The sequence below is a fragment of the Nymphaea colorata genome, chromosome 11 (assembly GCF_008831285.2).
Source record: "Nymphaea colorata isolate Beijing-Zhang1983 chromosome 11, ASM883128v2, whole genome shotgun sequence".
NCBI lineage: Eukaryota > Viridiplantae > Streptophyta > Magnoliopsida > Nymphaeales > Nymphaeaceae > Nymphaea > Nymphaea colorata.
The window spans coordinates 948456-968414 of record NC_045148.1 but is presented as its reverse complement, the minus strand read 5'-3'; the positions used below and the strand labels follow the sequence as shown (position 1 = coordinate 968414).

Here is a 19959-nt window from a genome sequence, read left to right as displayed (position 1 = left end):
GCCAGTTGATGGCGGCCATCCATTGCAAGTGATCGGACAGTTGCATTTTTCCTTCCTTCTTTTCTCGGGGAGGCCGATGCCTCCCCGTCCCAAGAGAAGACTCTCAGCCAGGAGACATCTCCGCAAACGTCTGCCGCCCCTTGTCTCATCGGCGTTGATCTCCCCTTTGCTGAGATAGAGTGGCAGGGGAGGCTGTGAAGCCGATGCTCTCCCAGCAAAAGCCCCCCAACCTTTCCTCTCGCCGGTGGCACAGGCAGCCTGATGATCATGTGGAGTCTTGATGATGTAATTGAAGACGATCCTCAGCATGGGAGTCTTTGACTCAGTGTCACATATATTGAGATATTTTCGAAAATATGTGATATTAACATCAAAAATAAAGAAAACGAAAAAAAAGGAAAAAAATCGTGATATTTTGAAAAAAACAAGAAAAAATATTTATCACGTTATTATTGCATTTTTTTTCATGATATTTTTTTTTATTTTTGGCATTGATATTATCATGGATTCAAATATATTAAGTTAAACCAAATTGTTTTCATCATTTTTATTATTACTAAAACATTCCTCGTATCACTGTTATATAGTTTTGTTTATGTTTTCTTACTAGTTTCTCATTTATTTCATTTATAACTTTTTTTTTATTTTTTAAAAATTTTCGAGTTTTTTTCAAGATTTTATTGCAAAAAACAACTTTGCTGTTAAAAACCCAAGAAAAATCTCACCGTTTAAAACCTAAGAAGGATGTTTTTGACAATGCTTCTACTTGAAAAACTTTGTAAGGTGGCCTAATGTTGGAAAACTTTGTTAGGATTTTCAGCAAGTCAAGCGTATGATTGAAAATTCAGAAAAGTAAGGATCATTTATCAAAAACAACTGCTGGGTTGTTTGATTGAGTGTTGAACGGTCCATCCATATTTTTCACAAGGGACAAACTCTCTGGTCCTTCAAAGACGCCCTAAATCTGGTCTCGTTATACTAATGGGAGAAAGATCTCAAACCACGTCAAAGATGACCTCTGATGATGGGAACTAGCGAGTTAGATTACGAAAGTTTCAAGTGCATTTTTTCCTTCAAATGTCCATGACGTAAATTTGAAGCATGTGATTATCAAAAGAAAAGCAAAGGATAATTAATTAACTGGTAATTTTTTGCAAGTTCTTCATAACTCTTTGTACTTAAAAACTCAATTGGCAACAAAGATTTTTTACAAGAAGAAGTTAATGGGGACATGCTTTGTACTCATATCTCCTAAATTTTTAACAGAAATCAGATAGATTTCCAAGTTTGTCTGACATTAATTAGTGCTTTCGTTAGCACTTTCTGTAACTCATTTGTATCATTCATTATCTTCTACCAATATGTCGCATGATAGGAAATACAACATGTGGAGCACTAGTGCTATATTCAAGCACAATAAGGTAGGAGAGAGAGGATTGAAATCTTTGAGAAAAATAGGTTTGTCTATCATTTTGTAGAACGACGAACACATCAAGGTGATATCTGATAACCACAGATGTGATCAGAGTTCCCTCAAAAATGGCGTCAGACTTGTTCCATTGTAGAAAAATTAAAACTTAAACCGACCTGTGATTGTTCATCGAGTTAAACCGCAAGATTGACATCTACTTTTTGTGCAACTTATTTTGTACACAAAATTCAAGTGTCTACAATAACAGTTATGATTAATTAATCTTAATGGCATCTTAATAGTTCTGGGTCCACTAATAAATGGTTATGAATGAACAAACTGCTGGTGCAGAACCGCTTATTCAGAAATTTTTCTGTGACAGGAACCAATTGCGATGGAAGATCTTACTTGCTTTTGGACGAGTAAAATCATGCCTAGGAATGCAAATCAATCCGCAATCTTATGTCCAAAAGAATCCCACCAAGATGGACTAAGATGAAAGTGAAAAGTTCAGACTCTTGAAAATGGGCCTCCGAGCATTTATGCCAAGGTATTGTCTTCGCCAACTCTTTAAACTAAAAAGTCTAAGTTCAACCTCCTAGCTAATGATCTGACTTCCTGACACGGTTATTTTCTTAAAACAACTTTTCTTGGGCTTGAAAAATGACCAACACGATAGACAGATTTAAGATTGAGCTCAATCAGCAGTCGAACCATGTGTGAACGCTGCCCATCTTTGTTTATAACAAATTTCTGTCGGTTCGTATTATTATTATTATTATCATTCTTATTATACATACATTTGTCTGCAAATGTGAATTGAGAGTGAACCCTAACCACCAATCTTGAGGACAACACCATGAGAAAACTCGGCTAAGACAATGACAGGTTCAGGACTTGATATTCAACTACCAACGTCCTGACTTCACACATGCAGTGATATTATCATTTGTTATATATATATATATATAAAGTGTGCGTGTAGAGAGAGACGGAGAAAATGGATGTATGTGGAGGAGAACAAGAACCGGTCTACTTGGCCTCCACGGCAGAGGCATCTGTAATCACTTTTCAATATTGATAACACCCTCTAATACTCGATCTGAGGAAACACTACTCATCATTTGAGAGAGAGAAAGAGAGAGGAATCATAAATTCCAAATTAAGAGAGAAAGGCATTGTGTGGAGGTGGCCGTGCTTAAACCGATGTTAATTTGAGAGAAAAGACGACTTTCAAGAGAATCCATCAGCTGTTCGTCCCTGCACAGGCTGCCTCAGCTCTGCAAGCAGGAAAAACCGGAACACTTTTCTGCTTAGCTACCCATTTATGCAAAAAAGCCAAAGAAAAGCCAAAAGATCATATTTTCCGCTGAAAAAGTAGCGTCGCATTAACGCCCTCAAGAGACCAACAGAGTAATTCCATGGAACTGTTTTTGACCGACAACAGGTCCTCACGAAGGCGAAGGCCATGCGTCTTCAGTTAATTATACCACACAAGGTCCAAAATATTTTCAGTATAGTACCAGAATTATCGGACTCAAGGAACCTGGCAGAAGAACATGAGATAAATAAAATGAGTAACACAGTGGCTGAGGTAGAAATTTTTGGTTGTGGACTACTCTAAGTTTAGATTTCAAACTTTATGGGGCGCACTCATATATAAAAAGAAATCAAAATTAATGAAATTTTCATATGTAAATAAAATAAATTTTGTGAACTGTTGTGGCAAATTAGCTCCGCCACTGGAAGGCATATAGATGAGCCACTGTTGAATTCTGTGCCCTTTAACCAACCTGGCTCCGATCGATCAGCTTCTGTCCTTCATGCAACTCAGTTTTGTTTTCTTTTGTTTTTCATCGGAGAATTCATTCCATTAAAATAAACAAGCTTCTTAGTTCGCCATAGGGATCAGAGATCCTGTTCAAATGCGAGCAGATCATCAATATTATCAGATTAAATTAAGCTTCAGAGGTCGTAATAACTTGTGGGTATTAAACCATGGAACCAAACAGCCTGACGAACCAGAGAAAACATCATCAAGTCGGGCATCAGTAACTTTTCAGGTTAATTTTGACTTCAATGGGCAAAATCCAACCTTTTTTAATCACAATAATTTTAAAATCAGTTTGGTTTACACTGAGACATCACGACCCCCAGATTTGAAGATTGCCCTTTTGAAAAACGGTGTTGCGCCAACAGACATGCTAGCTAGGTCCCCTCGTTGAAGGACACCTTTCACATAGCTAGCCAGATCATCATGTACGAATACTTTTAAATGGGTTCAAGTTCTAAAGTATTCAACCGATGGAGTAATATAATAATTTCGTTACAGGGCGACGGCAAGAAGTTGCAGTTTGTTTATTGATTTATTTCAGGGCAACGACGGGTCAGATGTGATGAGCAATATGATGCTCATAGGTGAAGGTGAAGATCTGGGGTAGATTTTCCTGATGTAGCGAAGATGATTTGAGTAGGTGAAATTAAGAGGTGTTGCAGATGTTGGACGACCTATCCAGTGTTAGTATCTGTCCATCCAGTTATGGCTATCTGTTTGAAGTAGATGGATGATTGAGAGAAACACAAAGAGAAAAAGATGTAAAAAAAATACTATATGACAACAATATCCATAACCTTTTTTTTCTTAAAGTTTAATGTTGTTGGGTGTTAGATGTTGTTGGAGAGTTGAAATTTAAAAATTCACCACTAAAAAACAGTTAATAAATTGGTATTAACCACAATTTATAATGTAGCGATGATTTACAATGGCTTTAATAACAACAATTTATGGTTTTTGAAGCGATGAAATAGTCTGATTATTTTTGGCAACTTTTAGTATACGATATATATACATATACATATATATATATATATGTTTGTGTATAATCAACCAGCTAACAAATGTTGACTAAATATTTAACAACTGTCACTAAAAAACACTGCAAAGTATAATTAAAAATACCAAAAATTGTTCCTTATAGTGCTCATGTAGCATGGTGCTTTTAGTGATTGATAGTTGTTAAATTTTTATCATCCAGCAATATCCAACATGCCGATAATATATATATATATATATATATATATATATATAAAGTTGACAACACAACTGTTTAGTTGAGTTGGTTCTTTGGGGCAAAAAATAACGGGATCCATTCCATATATTGGACTGTTGCAGCCGACCTCCTTAACACACAAGTCAACGATGGGAAACATTACAAAGGTGATCGGTGTCTACTTTTCGTCTCATAAGATTTGATGGCAGAGATTTAAAAAGTGATCAACGCTTAAAGGGAACAGGGAGAATAATTTTGGCATGACTGAATTGCTCCGCATCTCACAAGTGGGTGAAGAACAAATATGAGCAATTCAGGTCTTATATTATAAGTTCGATTTTCTCATTTTATATATATCAGTGTGTATGTTTGTAGTGAATTGAAGACTTCTAAATTGAAATAAATTGACAGGTTGCCAACCCTGAATTTTATTTAGGACATCGAGTTTCTCAAAATGGTAAACAATTGCACAGTTGAAAACAATTGCACAACCAACTTGGGGGAAACAACTATAAAAATATACACAAAGTCTTTTCAAGCATCCTAAATGGTTTCAAAAATCTTCACAATTGATGGTGATGAAATGCCCACTTGGCCTCGTCGTCTATCTTACAGTTTCTTTCCATTGATTTTTTTTAGTACCCATCACAGTGGGTCCTTGAAGATGAAAGGAGTGGGATTCAGTTTTGTGCATTGCTTTCATGAAGGCCGGCCATTAGCCATGCAAATGCTAATCCTGTGGCATTTGGATTTTCTCGGCAGCAATATTTTGCTGAGTAGTTATCAGAAGATTAAACCTGGCTAATTTGCTTCCCTGCTTCTTCTTTATCTTGTTGTTTCTTCACGTTGTTTCCTTGAACTGCATGAGCTATGATATACATGACTGTATTCGAACAATTAGTCTCTTCTGCTTCATCTGCCGCTTATTGCATGTGCAGTGAAATGAAATTAGTGAACGTCCCAAGCTTTCATAAGTTTTTACTCTTTCACTATCAACTTTAAGGGAAAACTTTAAAATATGGGTGTAAGATTGCCTTTCCTTTTCCCTGCAAGATAGTTTTAGAAGGATGATGCACAGTTAGGAGATGAGATTCTATCATACTTTTAGCAGGAAACTTGACCAACACAAAAGTCTAAATTAAGCAAGGTTACTCAACAGGTTCACACTGCTTTTCCCCGCTATTGCTAGCACTAGCTCCTCAGGAGACAGGGTTTGGTTGCCATGAACATGGTTTGCTTCCCATGGTCGTTACTTATTTTCTGTGAGTTTTGGGTACCGCTGCACACACGCCGGGTTGGGGCCATGCCTGGCGTGCTTTGAACCCGGACCAGTAGCAGAGTGAGTTTCATAACTTGAGTTCATTCCGGTCCTATGGGCATTCTACCAGACCTAACTCATTAATGTAGATGGGTTGCTTATGTTGGTTCAGTAATTTACATGTAACCTAAAGACATTATTGGCATCGTATTATGTCTTTCTCAAATTTAATAACTTTAACTTAGTTGGTGTTAATTGAGCTTATTGATCCAAAAATTTAAGTTGGCTGGGATTCGAGAACGTGCCCACCCGCTGTCAGCTTGGGTTTGATGGTAGAATTCTGGCTGCGTTTGGCTTTTAAATCTTATATACTCGCGAGCTTAGGTTGGGCTATGAAAGGTGCGGGTAACCGATGCCGAATCTAGGCCCTCGTTGGTTGGGAAGGGCACAATCATTGGGGCTTGGCTTGGGATTGGAGACATTGTGTAATGACTCGACCCACTCTTATGTTAAGCTTGAGCCCTTGGTTCAACAAATCCTAACTCACTCCCTAACAGTTTTAATTCTGATTTGAAAATGTTAGAAACTATGACAACTAACTACTTAACAACTATTTTTATGAGTCCTTGAAGATCTTTCATAATCTTCAATATGAGACTAAGCTTCTCAAAATATGGTGTTACAATCTACTCCCCTTATGACACATACACCCACATGTGTGGGACTCCAAGTCCGAGTGTTTAACCATGTTCTGATACTATTATAATGACTAGATCCACTTTTATATTAAGTTTGGGCTCTTGGTTTGGCAGATCTCAATCCATCCTCTAGTACCTTTTATTTCAACCCAAAAAAGCACTTAACAACTTCGTCCTTAAAAATTTCTCACAATTTTCAATATAAAATTAAACTTGTTAAAGTGGGGCATTACAGGTTGCATGTGCAACGAATTCTAAGAGAGTTGAAAGAGTTTCACTTTGAACAAATCCAGTCAAGCCAGCCCGAATTGGCCAGTTCAAAAGTAAACACCATATTAATGTTGAAATTTTCTGTTCAACTAATGACAATCTCGTTAAGAGTCTCCCGTTACAAGCAACTCAAAATAAATTATAACTAACACAGACTTTTCGAGAAATTAGTTTCGGTGTGGCGACTTGTAACCCATTTAATCAAAACTGATTGGCATGCTTATAACGAGCGTTCATATTTATAATCTCTTCGTCGTCATTTAGCAGCCAATACAGGAACCTGAGTTTTTCTTTTCTGTATCGACTTCTCCTCCATCATCAGAATTTCTAAGAAAGAATTCATAGCGGGTGGGTGACTTCATATTGGGTTCTCACTTGTTTCTTCCATTTGTGCTTATGGGTTTGCTTCTGGTTCAAACCAAAACTACTGAATGAGCCTCTTCAGCACCACCCTCAATGCGATAGAAAAATGGCATTGAACAAGAGACCAACTATGAGTTATTCAAGTGTAACGCTAGGATCATGATCACGGCTGCAGAGTTATTGGGCTGTCTCTTTGGGAATCATGGGAAGCAACGATCACCAAGATAATGGAACCCTAAGAACGGAATCTTGGTGATGTAGGAGGGGAAAGGCAGAAGAAGCAAACCTGGTTACATATGTCATACCGTGCACAAAAATTTAGTGCACCAATATGGTTAATGTTGAAAATGCTCATGTTTGATAGAAGAATGAATCTTTTTTGTAAAGACAAAAAAGATAAATAAAAAATGGAAAGAATAAAAAACAATTTTTTTCAATAGTTTCAAAAATGTCTCCATTTTTCTTTTGGCATGAGTTTAAGCGGTGCACGCAACTCAACTCAAACTCCAGAAGAAGTTCACAGCTGAGAATCAGGCGCGTAACTTGAGAATTCATGGTGAACTAAATAATTTATAGAAAACAACCACCTATTACAATCATTAATATTACAAATTTTTCCCTTGCCACTTACAAGGAGGATATGAACTTAGAAGCCTTCATGCGATTTTATCCAATTGATAAGACCAAAACCCCAGTCTAGAGTTCTTCCAACTCCCCAAAATTGACGAACGGAGACACGAACTTAAGGAACAGCTGCATCACTTAATTAAGTTAATCGCCACATTTACGGTATCAATATTGGAACTACTTAGTATGGTGCTGGTGGCCAGTAGCCTCCTAGATCCGGGCATGGGTCCACGGCCTGGAACCGGGCATTGCCGGCGGAGCCGAGCTCTGCTCCAAAGCACGTGTCGCCGTGAAGGCCGACGTTTGACAGCATGGCCGAAGTTGGGACATCCATCTTCAGCGGCTGGTGGTGGCCGCCGGCCAGCGCAGCCGCCGGCAATGTTCCTGGTTGCAATGTGGGGAGGTTGAGGTTGAGTCCCGGATGCTGTAAACCGTTGGTAAATGGCATCTGTGGTTGGCCGAGGAAGTTCATGTTGACGGAGCCCCTGAAGACCCTGCTCAGGTCCACTAGGTCGGCGTTGTTTGCGTAGGCCCTGGCCATGTTGACTTGGCTCATAGGGTCCTGATGTAGGAGACTGGAAAGCGCAGCCTGGCCCATGTCAATGTTGAATGGGTTTGCTCGGACCGGGTTCTGGGGGAACTTCTTGACCCCCGTAGCGCTCTTTTGAAAAATGCGGCAAACGACCCATTCTTCCTGCAAAAGCCATTTCCAAACTTTAAATTTATAAAGGTGACCAAGCAGCAGATATTACTGAAAAATAATGAAGCATGAAATCCACGAATATATGAGACACCAAAGTATATGGTCTGTGGACAGAAAAGGGTGAATAATGCAGATAAGTAGATAGGTGCATTGGCGCAAAGGAAAAATTAATACCAAGTTTAACATGAACAGAGATCAAGTAGGCACCCCGTTTCATCTTCCTTTGTCTCTTGACAATAAGATCTCTTTAATGTGTATGACTTGCTAGCACACGATGACAACTTGACAGGACCAAATGTTTCGTCCAAGTTGCTAGCAACGTCTGACGGAGGTAGTGATCACATGATGTCAATGAAAAATAAGTTCAATTTATCATGTCATTTACTGGTAATAAAAAGAAGAGTGATCAAGAACAAGAGGTAGGAGGTAGTGGGTAGATGTAGGTGTGATGTGAAATAGGTTCAAATTTGATGTGTTTCCTTGCTTGGATAATCAAAGGCTATGTGTAGGTCATCTGAGGTATCACCGATCAAAGCTGGTTATATGCATAGGCCGATCTGGTTATATGCATAGGCCTCTGCATGCGATATACCGTGCATAGGCTCATGTGCATCACACATACCTGGGAATGGGTTGGGAAACACGTCGTGCTAACCGGGGCTATGCACGATGCACCCGGGTGCATGTAACCACCTTTCATCACGGACTGATGGGTTTCCTCGCACACTCTTGAAATCATGAAGAAGAAAAAAACAAACACAAAAGAACACAATGTTTTATGTGATTTAAAAGACAAATTGTCTTCCTCCAGCTATGGCCGCACTAAAGCTCGCTATTTGGAACAAGTTCCAAACTCAATAGAAGTGTACACAAGGAGTCTTTCGTAGCGTGTGCGGCTTCTGAATGTATGAAAGGTAGGGCAGAGTAGACAAACATTTCTTGGTGTAGGCAGTTCTCACGTGTCTAAAGAACTTGGTGGTTTTCCTTGTCAATGATACTTTAACTAAATATTCAATTGATTAATTAATCAGTTAGTGCTAGGATATATTTTACCTTGCCGGATTTGAAGGTGGATTTAGGTTGGACCCGGTATTCATGCATCACCCAGTTGGTCTTCTCTCCCTTGGGAGCTCTCCCTTTATAGAAGACGAGGGTTTTCTTCATGCCTACCAATTCTGAGGTGGTGGAATTGAAGATCTCTTTGTCCTTCCCGGTGGTCTTCCAGTATCCAGCATCCGTTGCCCGGTTTGTCCGCAGTCCGGTGGGGTATTTCCGATCACGGAGACTGAAGAAGTACCACTCTTTCTCTCCCATTTTAGCCTTTCCTGACCACAGAATAATAACATAGTAATTAATTGATGAAAGCAATGCAAAAGAAATGAACCTAGCTAAAAATTTGGTGCATGGTCATACAAACTGCATTTTACTAATATTAATTTTCGTCATGTTAGCAAAGCAAGCAAGACTACTACCAATTATCTGCATGGCTTATATATATCCGCAGATTTTTCCCCATAAAAGAGGCGACACACGATACTCGTCATAGCTCTCTCTCGCTTTGCTACAAGGATTAAGGTGATTGTAAACCCGGCCACTTACCAAATTGAGCTGAAGATTAATAACAGTAATTGGTGCAACTTGGTGCAATTTGATTTGTTTTAGATGCAGAAGATAGTTATATGGGTGGGCTTTGAGTTTAGATCTTGACAAAAGATAACATGTACTAATGCTCAAGGAACGGGTGGATCACAGGCCGGCCTTACTGGATGCCTGTCGGGAGTACAAAGCACAAGCCAGAAAGGTGGTGGAATATTTATTTAGGTTGCTGTAACAATTCACAGCATCCATAGAAGGATTTAGTATATTGCAAAAAGTTAAACAAAGAAAGGGAGAAAGAAACTTAGAAAAGAAGAAGATTTGTAATCTGGTTCTTGAGTAAAGGAACAAGTCTAGTTCTGGAAGGAAATCAAATCTACAAAAAAGTTGGTCATGTTGAGAGGCAATTCAACCAAGTTGGTGCGTGGAGTACAAGATTCTACTTCTATATGGTAGTCGTTTGAGTGCACACATGGTGATCATTCGGTCAAATAGAATAGAACTGTGAAGAATTCTTGGTCATTCCCTCGATTTCCCTGTCCAAATTACGCTAGAAGAAGAAGAGCAATCGATGATTATCTTAATTATGCTCATGAACCATGATGAAGATTGCGGTTTTATTGAACGAATTATGTATGTAGTGCAGAAAAGCAGCGGAATCTGTGAGGTAAAGAAGAAGAAGAAGACAAGAAGAATGTTTTTGTTGCATGCCATGATCAGTATGTTGCCTTAATTAGCAAAAAACTGTAAAAGGGAGAAACGCAAAAGCCAAGACAAAAAACTATTACTCAATCTCGGAAGACAATACCAATGACGAAAAGCATTACGAATAAGAAGCAGCGACTTGTGAAAACCATGATCACCAGGACGTAGCGCAAGAGCTACAAAGATTTCTTCCTCACCTGGAAGATCCCATGGCTCGCACTTATTGAGATCAACATCTGCGATCGCTCGGCCGGTGAACGACGAATCCGAGATCTTGCGGTGGAGATAGTACGTGATCAGCTCCTCATCAGTTGGATGGAATCTGAATCCAGGAGGAAGCTTCTCTTCCTTAGTAACACCATCCATGTATCCTCAACCCCTTCCTTCCTACTCCTACCTTGAGAAAGCTAAGATGGGCAGCCTCAAATTTCTCAGAGACAGCCCTTTTGATGTCCACACCACCACAGTCTTGTAATAAAGAATGGGTGGTGGGAAGATCCGCTGGTGAAGAAGAACTTCACAGAGACTGAAACCCTAACTCTTTTTGAACAAGGTGGATGTTGAACGAGAAGGAAAACCAAGAAAGGTAGGAAAAGGTTGGTCTAATCTCCAAATATAAAGCCTTGCCTACCACGAGGAAGCTTCTTCCTCCCATGGACAAATAAATTAAGAACTCCAAGCTGAAGTGATGTCAGCTGAGGGCCTCTCTGAGTATTCTGATTTAAGCCTTTGTTGGTGAAAGAGTGTGTACGTGAAGCTCTTAACAACTCATCCATCGTTATTAACAAGGGTGGCCCGCCTTGAATAATTGGAAATATGTGAACAATCAATCATTGGCCCCTCATAATACATATAATTACAAGATTGTCATTTGGATCGGCGTAATGGGCGGCAAGGTAGTCTACTTCCTTAAGAGACGCTGGTTCAAATCTTGGAGTGATCACAATCCGGTCCTGTAACAGATAGTGAACAAGCTATGAAAAAAGAATATGTGATCATCAACGAATAGTAATGTGTTATATTTTTCTTTTACGTTTTTTATAGTTTTAATTACAGTTGACAATTTATTATGCTTTCTCCCATATGTATCTACAAATATTATATATTGAAGATTTTGCGGATCAGAGGAACACGATTGGCGGCCATTGCTGAGTTGAACTACAGCAGGGAGGACGCTCCAAGTCTTTTCTCGTGGACGGAAGTTTGCAGAAATTCAGCGAGGGGCGGCTGTCTGTGTGTCATGTAGCCAGTTCAAAATCCACCTTTGTCCTTTCCTTTGTCTCCGTTATGAGCAGGCCCTCTTCTTGTTCCCCCTTGGATCGAGTGATGCTGAAATTCAATTGATCGTTGCGATTTTTTCAGGTGCTTTTTTCACGAAATGTTCCCAATGCAGCCGGAACTCACCACGGCCTGCTTGGCTACCTTGAGGAGAGACCTGCAGCTAGGGCTCCGCTTGGCTATTCTTGCGATTATCTCAGTCAGAAGGTAAAATTAAACTTGAAGTGCTTCACTGATCATATGAGCTTGTAATTAACTAACAATGTAAAATAGCTAACTCACCGTAAATGAGCGCAATTGATCCAGTTCATTTAAATCTTAAGGCGCATAAATGAGCATGAGCTTAGTTAGAGAACTTACTAGTCATGTTTACTCAAGAAGGGAGCCAGAAATTTTTTATGACGGAGGCTGAATTAAAGTTTCTAAATTTTGACACGGGCCAAAATATTATTTTTTAAAATTTTATATAAAACAAGTAAAAATTTTTAAAATTTACATGTCAATTTTTTTAGGTAGAGCCAGAGCTCATGCGAGCCTCCCCTTGGCTCTGCCCTTGTGTTTATTATGTCTAACTTCGAAATAAAATGCCCTTCAACACCCAATTTTTTAAGTCAGAGCCAACACAATTTTTTTTTTTCTTTTTTATGTTCTAACTAGCTCGAACTTTAGTGGGGGCGATGGGATTAACCTCTTGCTCACCAAAATACGACATGCAATAATAATTATTAGAAAAACAGAAGGGCAATATGGTCATTTGCAACAGGAGCACGGTATCACCAGTCGTGCACGTAATCCCATTCCCTTCTCCCTTGAAAGATATTCAGACCAAACAACCCTCGCCAGCCAACACGCCACAGGACCCATTTTGTGGGGCCCAAAAACGTTCGGCTCACCAAGCACCAGCCAATGCTTGCTCGCCATGTCAACTCCTCTGGAGTGGGGCCCAGGTGATGTCACCGGGGGGCAGCCCTCCGGCAGGTCGGTCGCAAGAGGAGGGGAAGGGTTCCCCCGCCGAGGGACCCAACCCGGGTCCCGGCGACCCCGCACACAAACACGGTTGGAATATTTTGGGGAGGCCCCCTGCTGTCTGCTGACCGTTCTTTTGGACATTTTCTTCTGTTTGGTGAGGACGGAGGACGAACAGATCCCCCCTTATTTGGTCTGCTTCTTTCTCATTCTACCTCCTTGCTCCTTGATTTCAATTCCCTTTAATAATAATCACGAGCGTGGGAGTTTGTGTCTGTGGACATATGAGATGACCCGGAAGTCTCTTCCGCTTTTGGCTGCATCTGTCACAATGATGCAGATGTGACGCTCGCTGACACTGAAAGCAAGATGGTCATGAAAAGTAGACAAAAAGGAACGCGATCCTTTTATGAGAGTTTTCCTGATGCATAGAGTACATGTTTTAGTGAAATTAATACTATCGCGCTGTTGCTTGGAATTGATCGAAACATTGCCAAGACTGCGTATCATTGTAATCAGAGAGACTATCGTCGCAGATGTTGCTGATAATTTTATAAAGAACACAGCTTCAGATTCGGCCTTAGATTGCTTGGCAGAGAGACTTGAGAGACAATATGAGCGGCACAGTTACGCGTTACGGATCACCTACTTGCTAGTGGTTCGACATACATTATATATATATATATATATATATATATTTCTTGAACAATAATGTTGGTACTTCTTATGCAAGGGATTTCGAAGAGGATGAACCCTGAGCATCACAAACTTGATCTTCAAGACCAAAATGGTGTAGTATAAACGACTGCATGCCCAAAGGACAGAAGGATATATTAGTTCCTTTAGAGAAAAGAATGAAGATAAATTAGGAGTATTTCTTGTCCTTTAGTTGAGTACAGTTAACTGGTTGTTGGACATTCAACAAGTAATGAATGTTAAACGGATTTGAGTATGATCTTGGTAGTCATTTATTGTTGACCAGGTTTCTTGAGGATTGCGGGTCAAGGTAGTTGAAGAAAATTTTGGTTATACGAACCATTAAGAAAAGATGTGATGGATATATCAAATGATTCGATGAGCATGTAACATGAAGGAAGTTCATTGAGCAAAAGATGGGATTTGATTCCTCTAATGGCGGTTGTCGCTGATCAGAGCAGGTTGATGACAAAGACTAAGATATAAAAAGCTTGAAAGGGTATTCGTGGAAGCAAGAGTACGAAATCTGACTGTTCCCTTACTCAGCAACTTAATGCTAATGATGCGCGGCCATTTGTGCATGCGTGTATCATGTATGTACAAAGTTTGTTTGTTTATTTATTTATTGAGCTACATACATGTGGCTTATAGTTTACTATCAAGATAAATATATTCACTTTTTTCCTTTTAGTTATACAATCATGTCAATGTAACAGTATTTCATGAGCAAGTGTTTGATACTTAAAATTTATGTCTGAATTCTTGATGGTCCATGACAGTGGAAAATATTACAACCACTCTTTTCCATTCAAAATATTTATTTTTTTTGTAGATATGGTAGAGTTTCACAAGCAACACTTTGTCAACTGAATGACTTCATAGCCTAGAACAACTAGCCTAATCAATCACACATGATTTAGTTTTTGTTATTTTTCTTGTAAATGACTCCATATGGCTATGAGTCCAGCAACATTGCTAATCTTAGCATTCAAGATCCAAATAAAACAAATTTGTGCTCAAGACTCCTGGTAATATTTCATGCTATTTTTCGTTATCTTCATTGTAAAGGAAGCAATTGAAACCAAACATGTTCACACCTATAGAGACACTTGCAGATGGAAAATTATTGTTGATAGATGTTGCTAGCTAGGGAGGAAATATATGGTAATTATCCAATCATATGCCTTTGCGTGAACAAGTCGCAAATATACGTGTGTCGTAGACCTTGTAACTCTCATGGTTTTTTAAGGCTGGATTCACATGGGATGTCCAAAACGTCTTTCGTCCATGGATTACTAGTGATTATTGGATTCGTTGGCATTGCTACGTGGAGTCGGTGTCAGCAAAGTTAATTTTTGGCATTGTCTCTCGAAGTAAATGACGTAGACTAAAGAACCCTAATCAACTAATCAAACAAATTTGATGCTAACATGTCAGTGGCTAGTATAATTTGTCTAGTTGAAAGAAGTGTGTTGGTTATTTAACTTACTATATATTATGTCTGTTGCTGATAAAGAAAGAGGCATGAGAGGTAGAAGACAAGACAATGGTGATGTATTTACACAACAGAGAGGCAAAAGAGGGCAGACATTGGCAAGGTAGACACCAAGATAATGAAGGTGGTCAAAGGTATTTATGTGTACAACCAAGAGGAGAAGCCAGACAAAGGCAATGGGATGCAGGGAAACCCTAAGAACTCAAGGGCCCTATAGGGAAGCCAAGGAAGACTAGGTCCAAAAGTGGCAAGATAGCATGTGTGTGTGTGAGAGAGAGAGAGAGAGAGAGAGAGAGAATTCACTTTAAAAAAATGCATACCGGCTAATTGATCATGCTGCATTCACAAGTGACATATATACACAATAAATTAAAGATGTCACTTCAGGATTTAGGATAGAGTGGAGTATGTTGTTTCAATTTTCATATGTAAATATGGCATCATTCATTGCATTATGCACTGTTATCAATCTTGAGATTCTTCGCAACTTTGACGTATTTACTTCATAAAATTTGTGTTTGTGTAGCTTTGATTCATCATCAACTTAGGGAACCTTTTGAGATGATTCACATGCCTAACTAAAGATCCAGAATTAAAGCATCATTAATTTGGTAATTTGTTCATAAAGTTCCTCCACTATCCTCGTTTGAGTCTTGATTTTTGGTTCAATTCTAAACTAGCCTAAAAACTCTTTACATTCATAATCCCCAAAGAAAACTTAATGCACAAAAGACTGGCTCTTCTATAATCAAATGAGACAACTAAATTATTGAAAGGTTTATAATAGAGAACACTGTTAGGGCTTCTAGTCTAAGACTATATATAGTAACTGAGAAGGCCTTGCAGCAACTGATGCAGGACCCAAACATCAACAATATTTATGTATTAATTGCTGGGTTTGTCAGAAGCAAGCCAAACCTAAAAAGAGGTGTCATAAACTTTTGCACAACCTTCTTCCAAACATATTCAACATGTAATTAGGAGTGGCCACATGTAGGGCTGAACACGAGCCGAGTCGAGCCCGAGCTCGGCCAGCTCGAACTCGGCTCGATTAAATAAGACACGAGCTCGACTCGACTCGAACTCGATTCTAACTCGACTATCCTGGCTCGAACTCGACTCGATAGTCAATGGTCGAGCTCGAGCTCGGCTCGATTAAGCTCAATTAAGCTCGTTTAGTTGCATCCTAACTTGTTGAGCTCGAGCTCGAATACGTGAAGCTCGATAAGGCTCGAACTCGTGAGCTCGATTAATATTACTCATTTCTGTAGTTTTTCACGAATAGTTTCTTTTTAATGATAGGCAGCCACGGCGAATGGACGAAATGACTTTGGGAATAAACGATAATCAGACGAATACTATGTACTTAAGGAGGTTGAGGATAACCTCATATCTTTAGGAGTTTTGAACACAAATGTAAACTAAAAACAACATTAGAAGTGAACTTTTTATCATTATCCATGCTATACAGGTTAGAGTCCTAAAAGGCAACAAATCAACAATTTGTCATTGACATATTTTGTTCAAATAGTTGTAGAAACAAACCCGAAGACCAATACAGTTTCAAATCCCACCTGTGCACATATGGCTCCTTTCAAATGCGTCCCTGTAATCAGATTGCCACAGAAGTTTTATAATGAATAGCATCTAGAAGGGAAATACACTTGGGGAATCTCCTTGGTAGCTATTACGAGCAGCAATCAAGTGAAACCACGAGATGGTTCCAAATAAGTGCCTTTGAGAAACACATGCCAACTGTAATAGATGTTATATGCAGATACTCCCTATGATGCTTGATCTGCTCTAAGCGGGAACAGAGGAAAAAGCACAGAAGTTTGCCAACTTTTCTATATCAGCAATAAAGGATACGAAAGTAAGAAGGAGGACGTTGATGTTGTTGGCTACCACATGCCCACAGAGTGTGCAGAAGCATACTACGATCCCAATAGCAAGAAATGTAAAAATGAACCTGCAAAAAGTCCAATAGATCTGCATTTAGAACAAAAAAAAAATTAAGAAAAGATGCTTAGAAATGCAAAAACTTACCCATGAGCAGAAACTACTCAACTAGCAGAGAACTGGGTTTCTCTTACTGTTCCAATCCTTAGTTGAATCTTTTTCAAGCTATTGTTAGTGTTGCAAGCTCAGCTGAAATCATGGGAAGAACAGAGGAAGGGTTCTGGCCTCTCCCAAATGCATCTTGCAACTTGTCGAGAAGATTGTTGCTATTCTCATCAGAGTGAGTACACCTCACCAAAAAATCAAGAAAACACCTTGGTGACAGATAAATGTCAACAGCAGCAGGACAAGAACAAAAAAAAAGATAGATAAATGTCAACAGCAGCAGGACAAGAACAAAAAAATGCTTGCAGAAAACACCTTGGTGATGCTTCTAATACATAAGAATGTTCCTTACTAACTGATGAACCAAACTTTAAGTGTGCTTATGATCTTTCTCATGAATTTTAAGCAGTTCAACAACTCACAATGCAGCTTTAAGAGAAACCCAGTTCTTTAAATCAATTCCTACCTGTCAGATGCCGATAAGGATTTTCCCCTTTTTTCCTCGCCTAAAAGACTATCAGCATAAGATTAAATCATTCTTCAGAAAAACAAACATGAAGGATCTGGAAACATTCAAGATAAAACATGAAGAGTGAACCAATCTGGAAAACTAATCAGCATTTTGGGGAGTGGGATTTAACGGACCAACTGGTTAATTTGGAGTAGCATTACGGTCGAATGTCATCTTCCAGCTTCTCCCACTTTCCAACACAAACGAGGAAATCAGATTTCCACGTTCTAGAATTTTGTTTATCAACTTAGGCAGCAAAGAGAGCAACACACTTGCACGTGCAAATAATCTAAGTGCACTAATCAAACAAAAAATAACCCTACTAGTGTTACTGACCAAGAAATTCAACCGCGTTCAACGTCATTACCGACCTTTAAACTTTTCAAACAAGAAATCCAGATGATCCCCACGTGATCACAAGTATGAGGTTCAAAAATAAAAGGGAACTCCAGTAGCAGAAAAAGCGAACTCACCTACCAGAGTGCATCCATTCTTGCGGAGCACCTCGATTTTTCTCCTGAACGGAAATAAAACCAGAGATAGCGAGAGAACCATCAAACAAACGGCCCAGAGGGAGGGGGGAATATAAGAAGAAAAATTAGGGTTTAGGTGTCGGTTTGGATAGAGAGAGAAGGAGACTTACGTGAAGGGATGACTGATGAGGAGACGACGTGGTAATCGTCGGGAGAGTTGCGCGAGGGGGAGAGAGGCGTCAGGCGAGAGACGGAGAGAGGGAGAGTCGGACTCGGAGAGGAGAGAGCGAAAACGCAAAAAGGAAATGATATGAGAAACCCTAAAATTCTTCCCGCCTTGGCGCTTTCTCATCTTGATTTTGAACCGGTTTTAAAAAAACTGGTTTACTAAATAATCGAGCCGATTCGAGTTTAACGAGTTCCCTCACATGAACTCGAACTCGACTCGATTAATTAAACGAGTCGGCTCGTCAACTCGAGCTCGACTCGTTTAACTAAATAAGCAGCTCGTTTAAACATACGAGTCGAGTTAAACGAGTCGAGTTCGAGTAGCTCGACTCGTTGAACAGCCCTAGCCACATGGCAATGGCCAGACCCGGCTGCCCTGGTCTGAGAATTCTCATAGACCACATAGCTAGCCGGAAAAGAATTTCCGGCCGGACAAATTTATTTTCTGGCTCAGAACTTCATAACTAAGAGCTACTAGATTGGCTAGTTGTTCAGGCTTGCATCCTCAAGGCTAGCTGTAACCTTTTCTTGCTATATGTCTGTCTCTGTTGATCTACCGTTATGACGACCTAGGTAGCCTTTCCTGTAAAGCAGAACATCTAGTAAATACCACTTTCTAACTTGGTTTGAAATTAGCACAACAGTTCCGAATGGAGTTGCTCAGTCATGTCTTGCCATCTATTAGGAAGGACAGCAAGAAAAAATTGGTTCAGTTTCTGATACCTGTGGATGATAATCAAGGTGGAGAAGCTAGCTCGATTGTGGGGTGCCGGGGAAGCTAAGAAGCTGGCCTTAATTGTCAAGTGCCTTTATCTGTCAAAACGATTCTGAGAGCTGATCTTTATCCCATTTTTGTTTTATCTGTATGTAGTTATTGCACCTTGCCGAAGTAACCAACCATGGCATATACATTTGGAACAAATTCCATTTTCAGAGATTTGAAAAAACACTATCTCGTTGAAAGGCTCTATACATCTGCCGTTTCTCAATGCATGTCTTTAGACAAAGATTCAGTTTTTTTGTGGATGGGAGAAAAAAATCATGCAATTTTTTATGATTTAAAGGGAGAAGAAGTGTGATTTGCATCAAATAATTGAAAGTAATCATGTAAATTGTGTAGATATACGTAAAGTATAATTACCAGGAAAAGCGTTATTGTAATAGCCTAGAAATTTAGTCTTATATCGAAGATTGTAAGGGATCTTCAAGGGCTTATAAAGGGAGGTCATTAATGAGATGATTGTCCTTATTCCTAGCCTTTTCAAGGACTGAAGTCGAAACTGCTAGGGAGCGGGTTGGGATCCGTCGAACCAGGGGCGCGAGTCTGGGAGTGGGTTGGGTTGTTATAGTGGTATCAGAGCCGGTTTCAACACTCGGATCTAGGGTTCCACGTGCGGACGCGTGTGCCTTAAGGGAGGTGGATTGTAACACCCTAAAAATTTAGTCACATGTCAAAGATTGTCGAAGATTGTCAACCCTTGCTTGAGGCCCAGCTAGTTCTGTAGATGAGTGCTGTATGAACCTTGACCGTATACATAACATGTGGGAAATAGAAGTACCCAAAAAA

At 39.5% G+C, this 19959-nt stretch overlaps 1 protein-coding gene and 1 long non-coding RNA gene across 2 annotated transcripts; both read right to left on the bottom strand.

The window, feature by feature from the left end:
- Window positions 1-7611: 7611 nt before the first annotated feature.
- LOC116263981 (NAC domain-containing protein 100-like) lies at window positions 7612-11362 on the bottom strand. The gene is made up of 3 exons (XM_031643840.2): window positions 10879-11362; window positions 9434-9705; window positions 7612-8371 (listed from the first exon to the last, which is right to left on the bottom strand). The coding sequence occupies exons 1-3, from the start codon at window positions 11045-11047 to the stop codon at window positions 7859-7861; spliced, it is 954 nt and encodes a 317-aa protein (XP_031499700.1). The 5' UTR covers window positions 11048-11362; the 3' UTR covers window positions 7612-7858.
- A 5177-nt stretch (window positions 11363-16539) lies between these two features.
- LOC126410562 (uncharacterized) lies at window positions 16540-18687 on the bottom strand. The gene is made up of 3 exons (XR_007574785.1): window positions 18335-18687; window positions 17163-18208; window positions 16540-17085 (listed from the first exon to the last, which is right to left on the bottom strand). It is a non-coding gene; the product is annotated as an uncharacterized LOC126410562 (long non-coding RNA).
- Between the last annotated feature and the right edge of the window lie 1272 nt (window positions 18688-19959).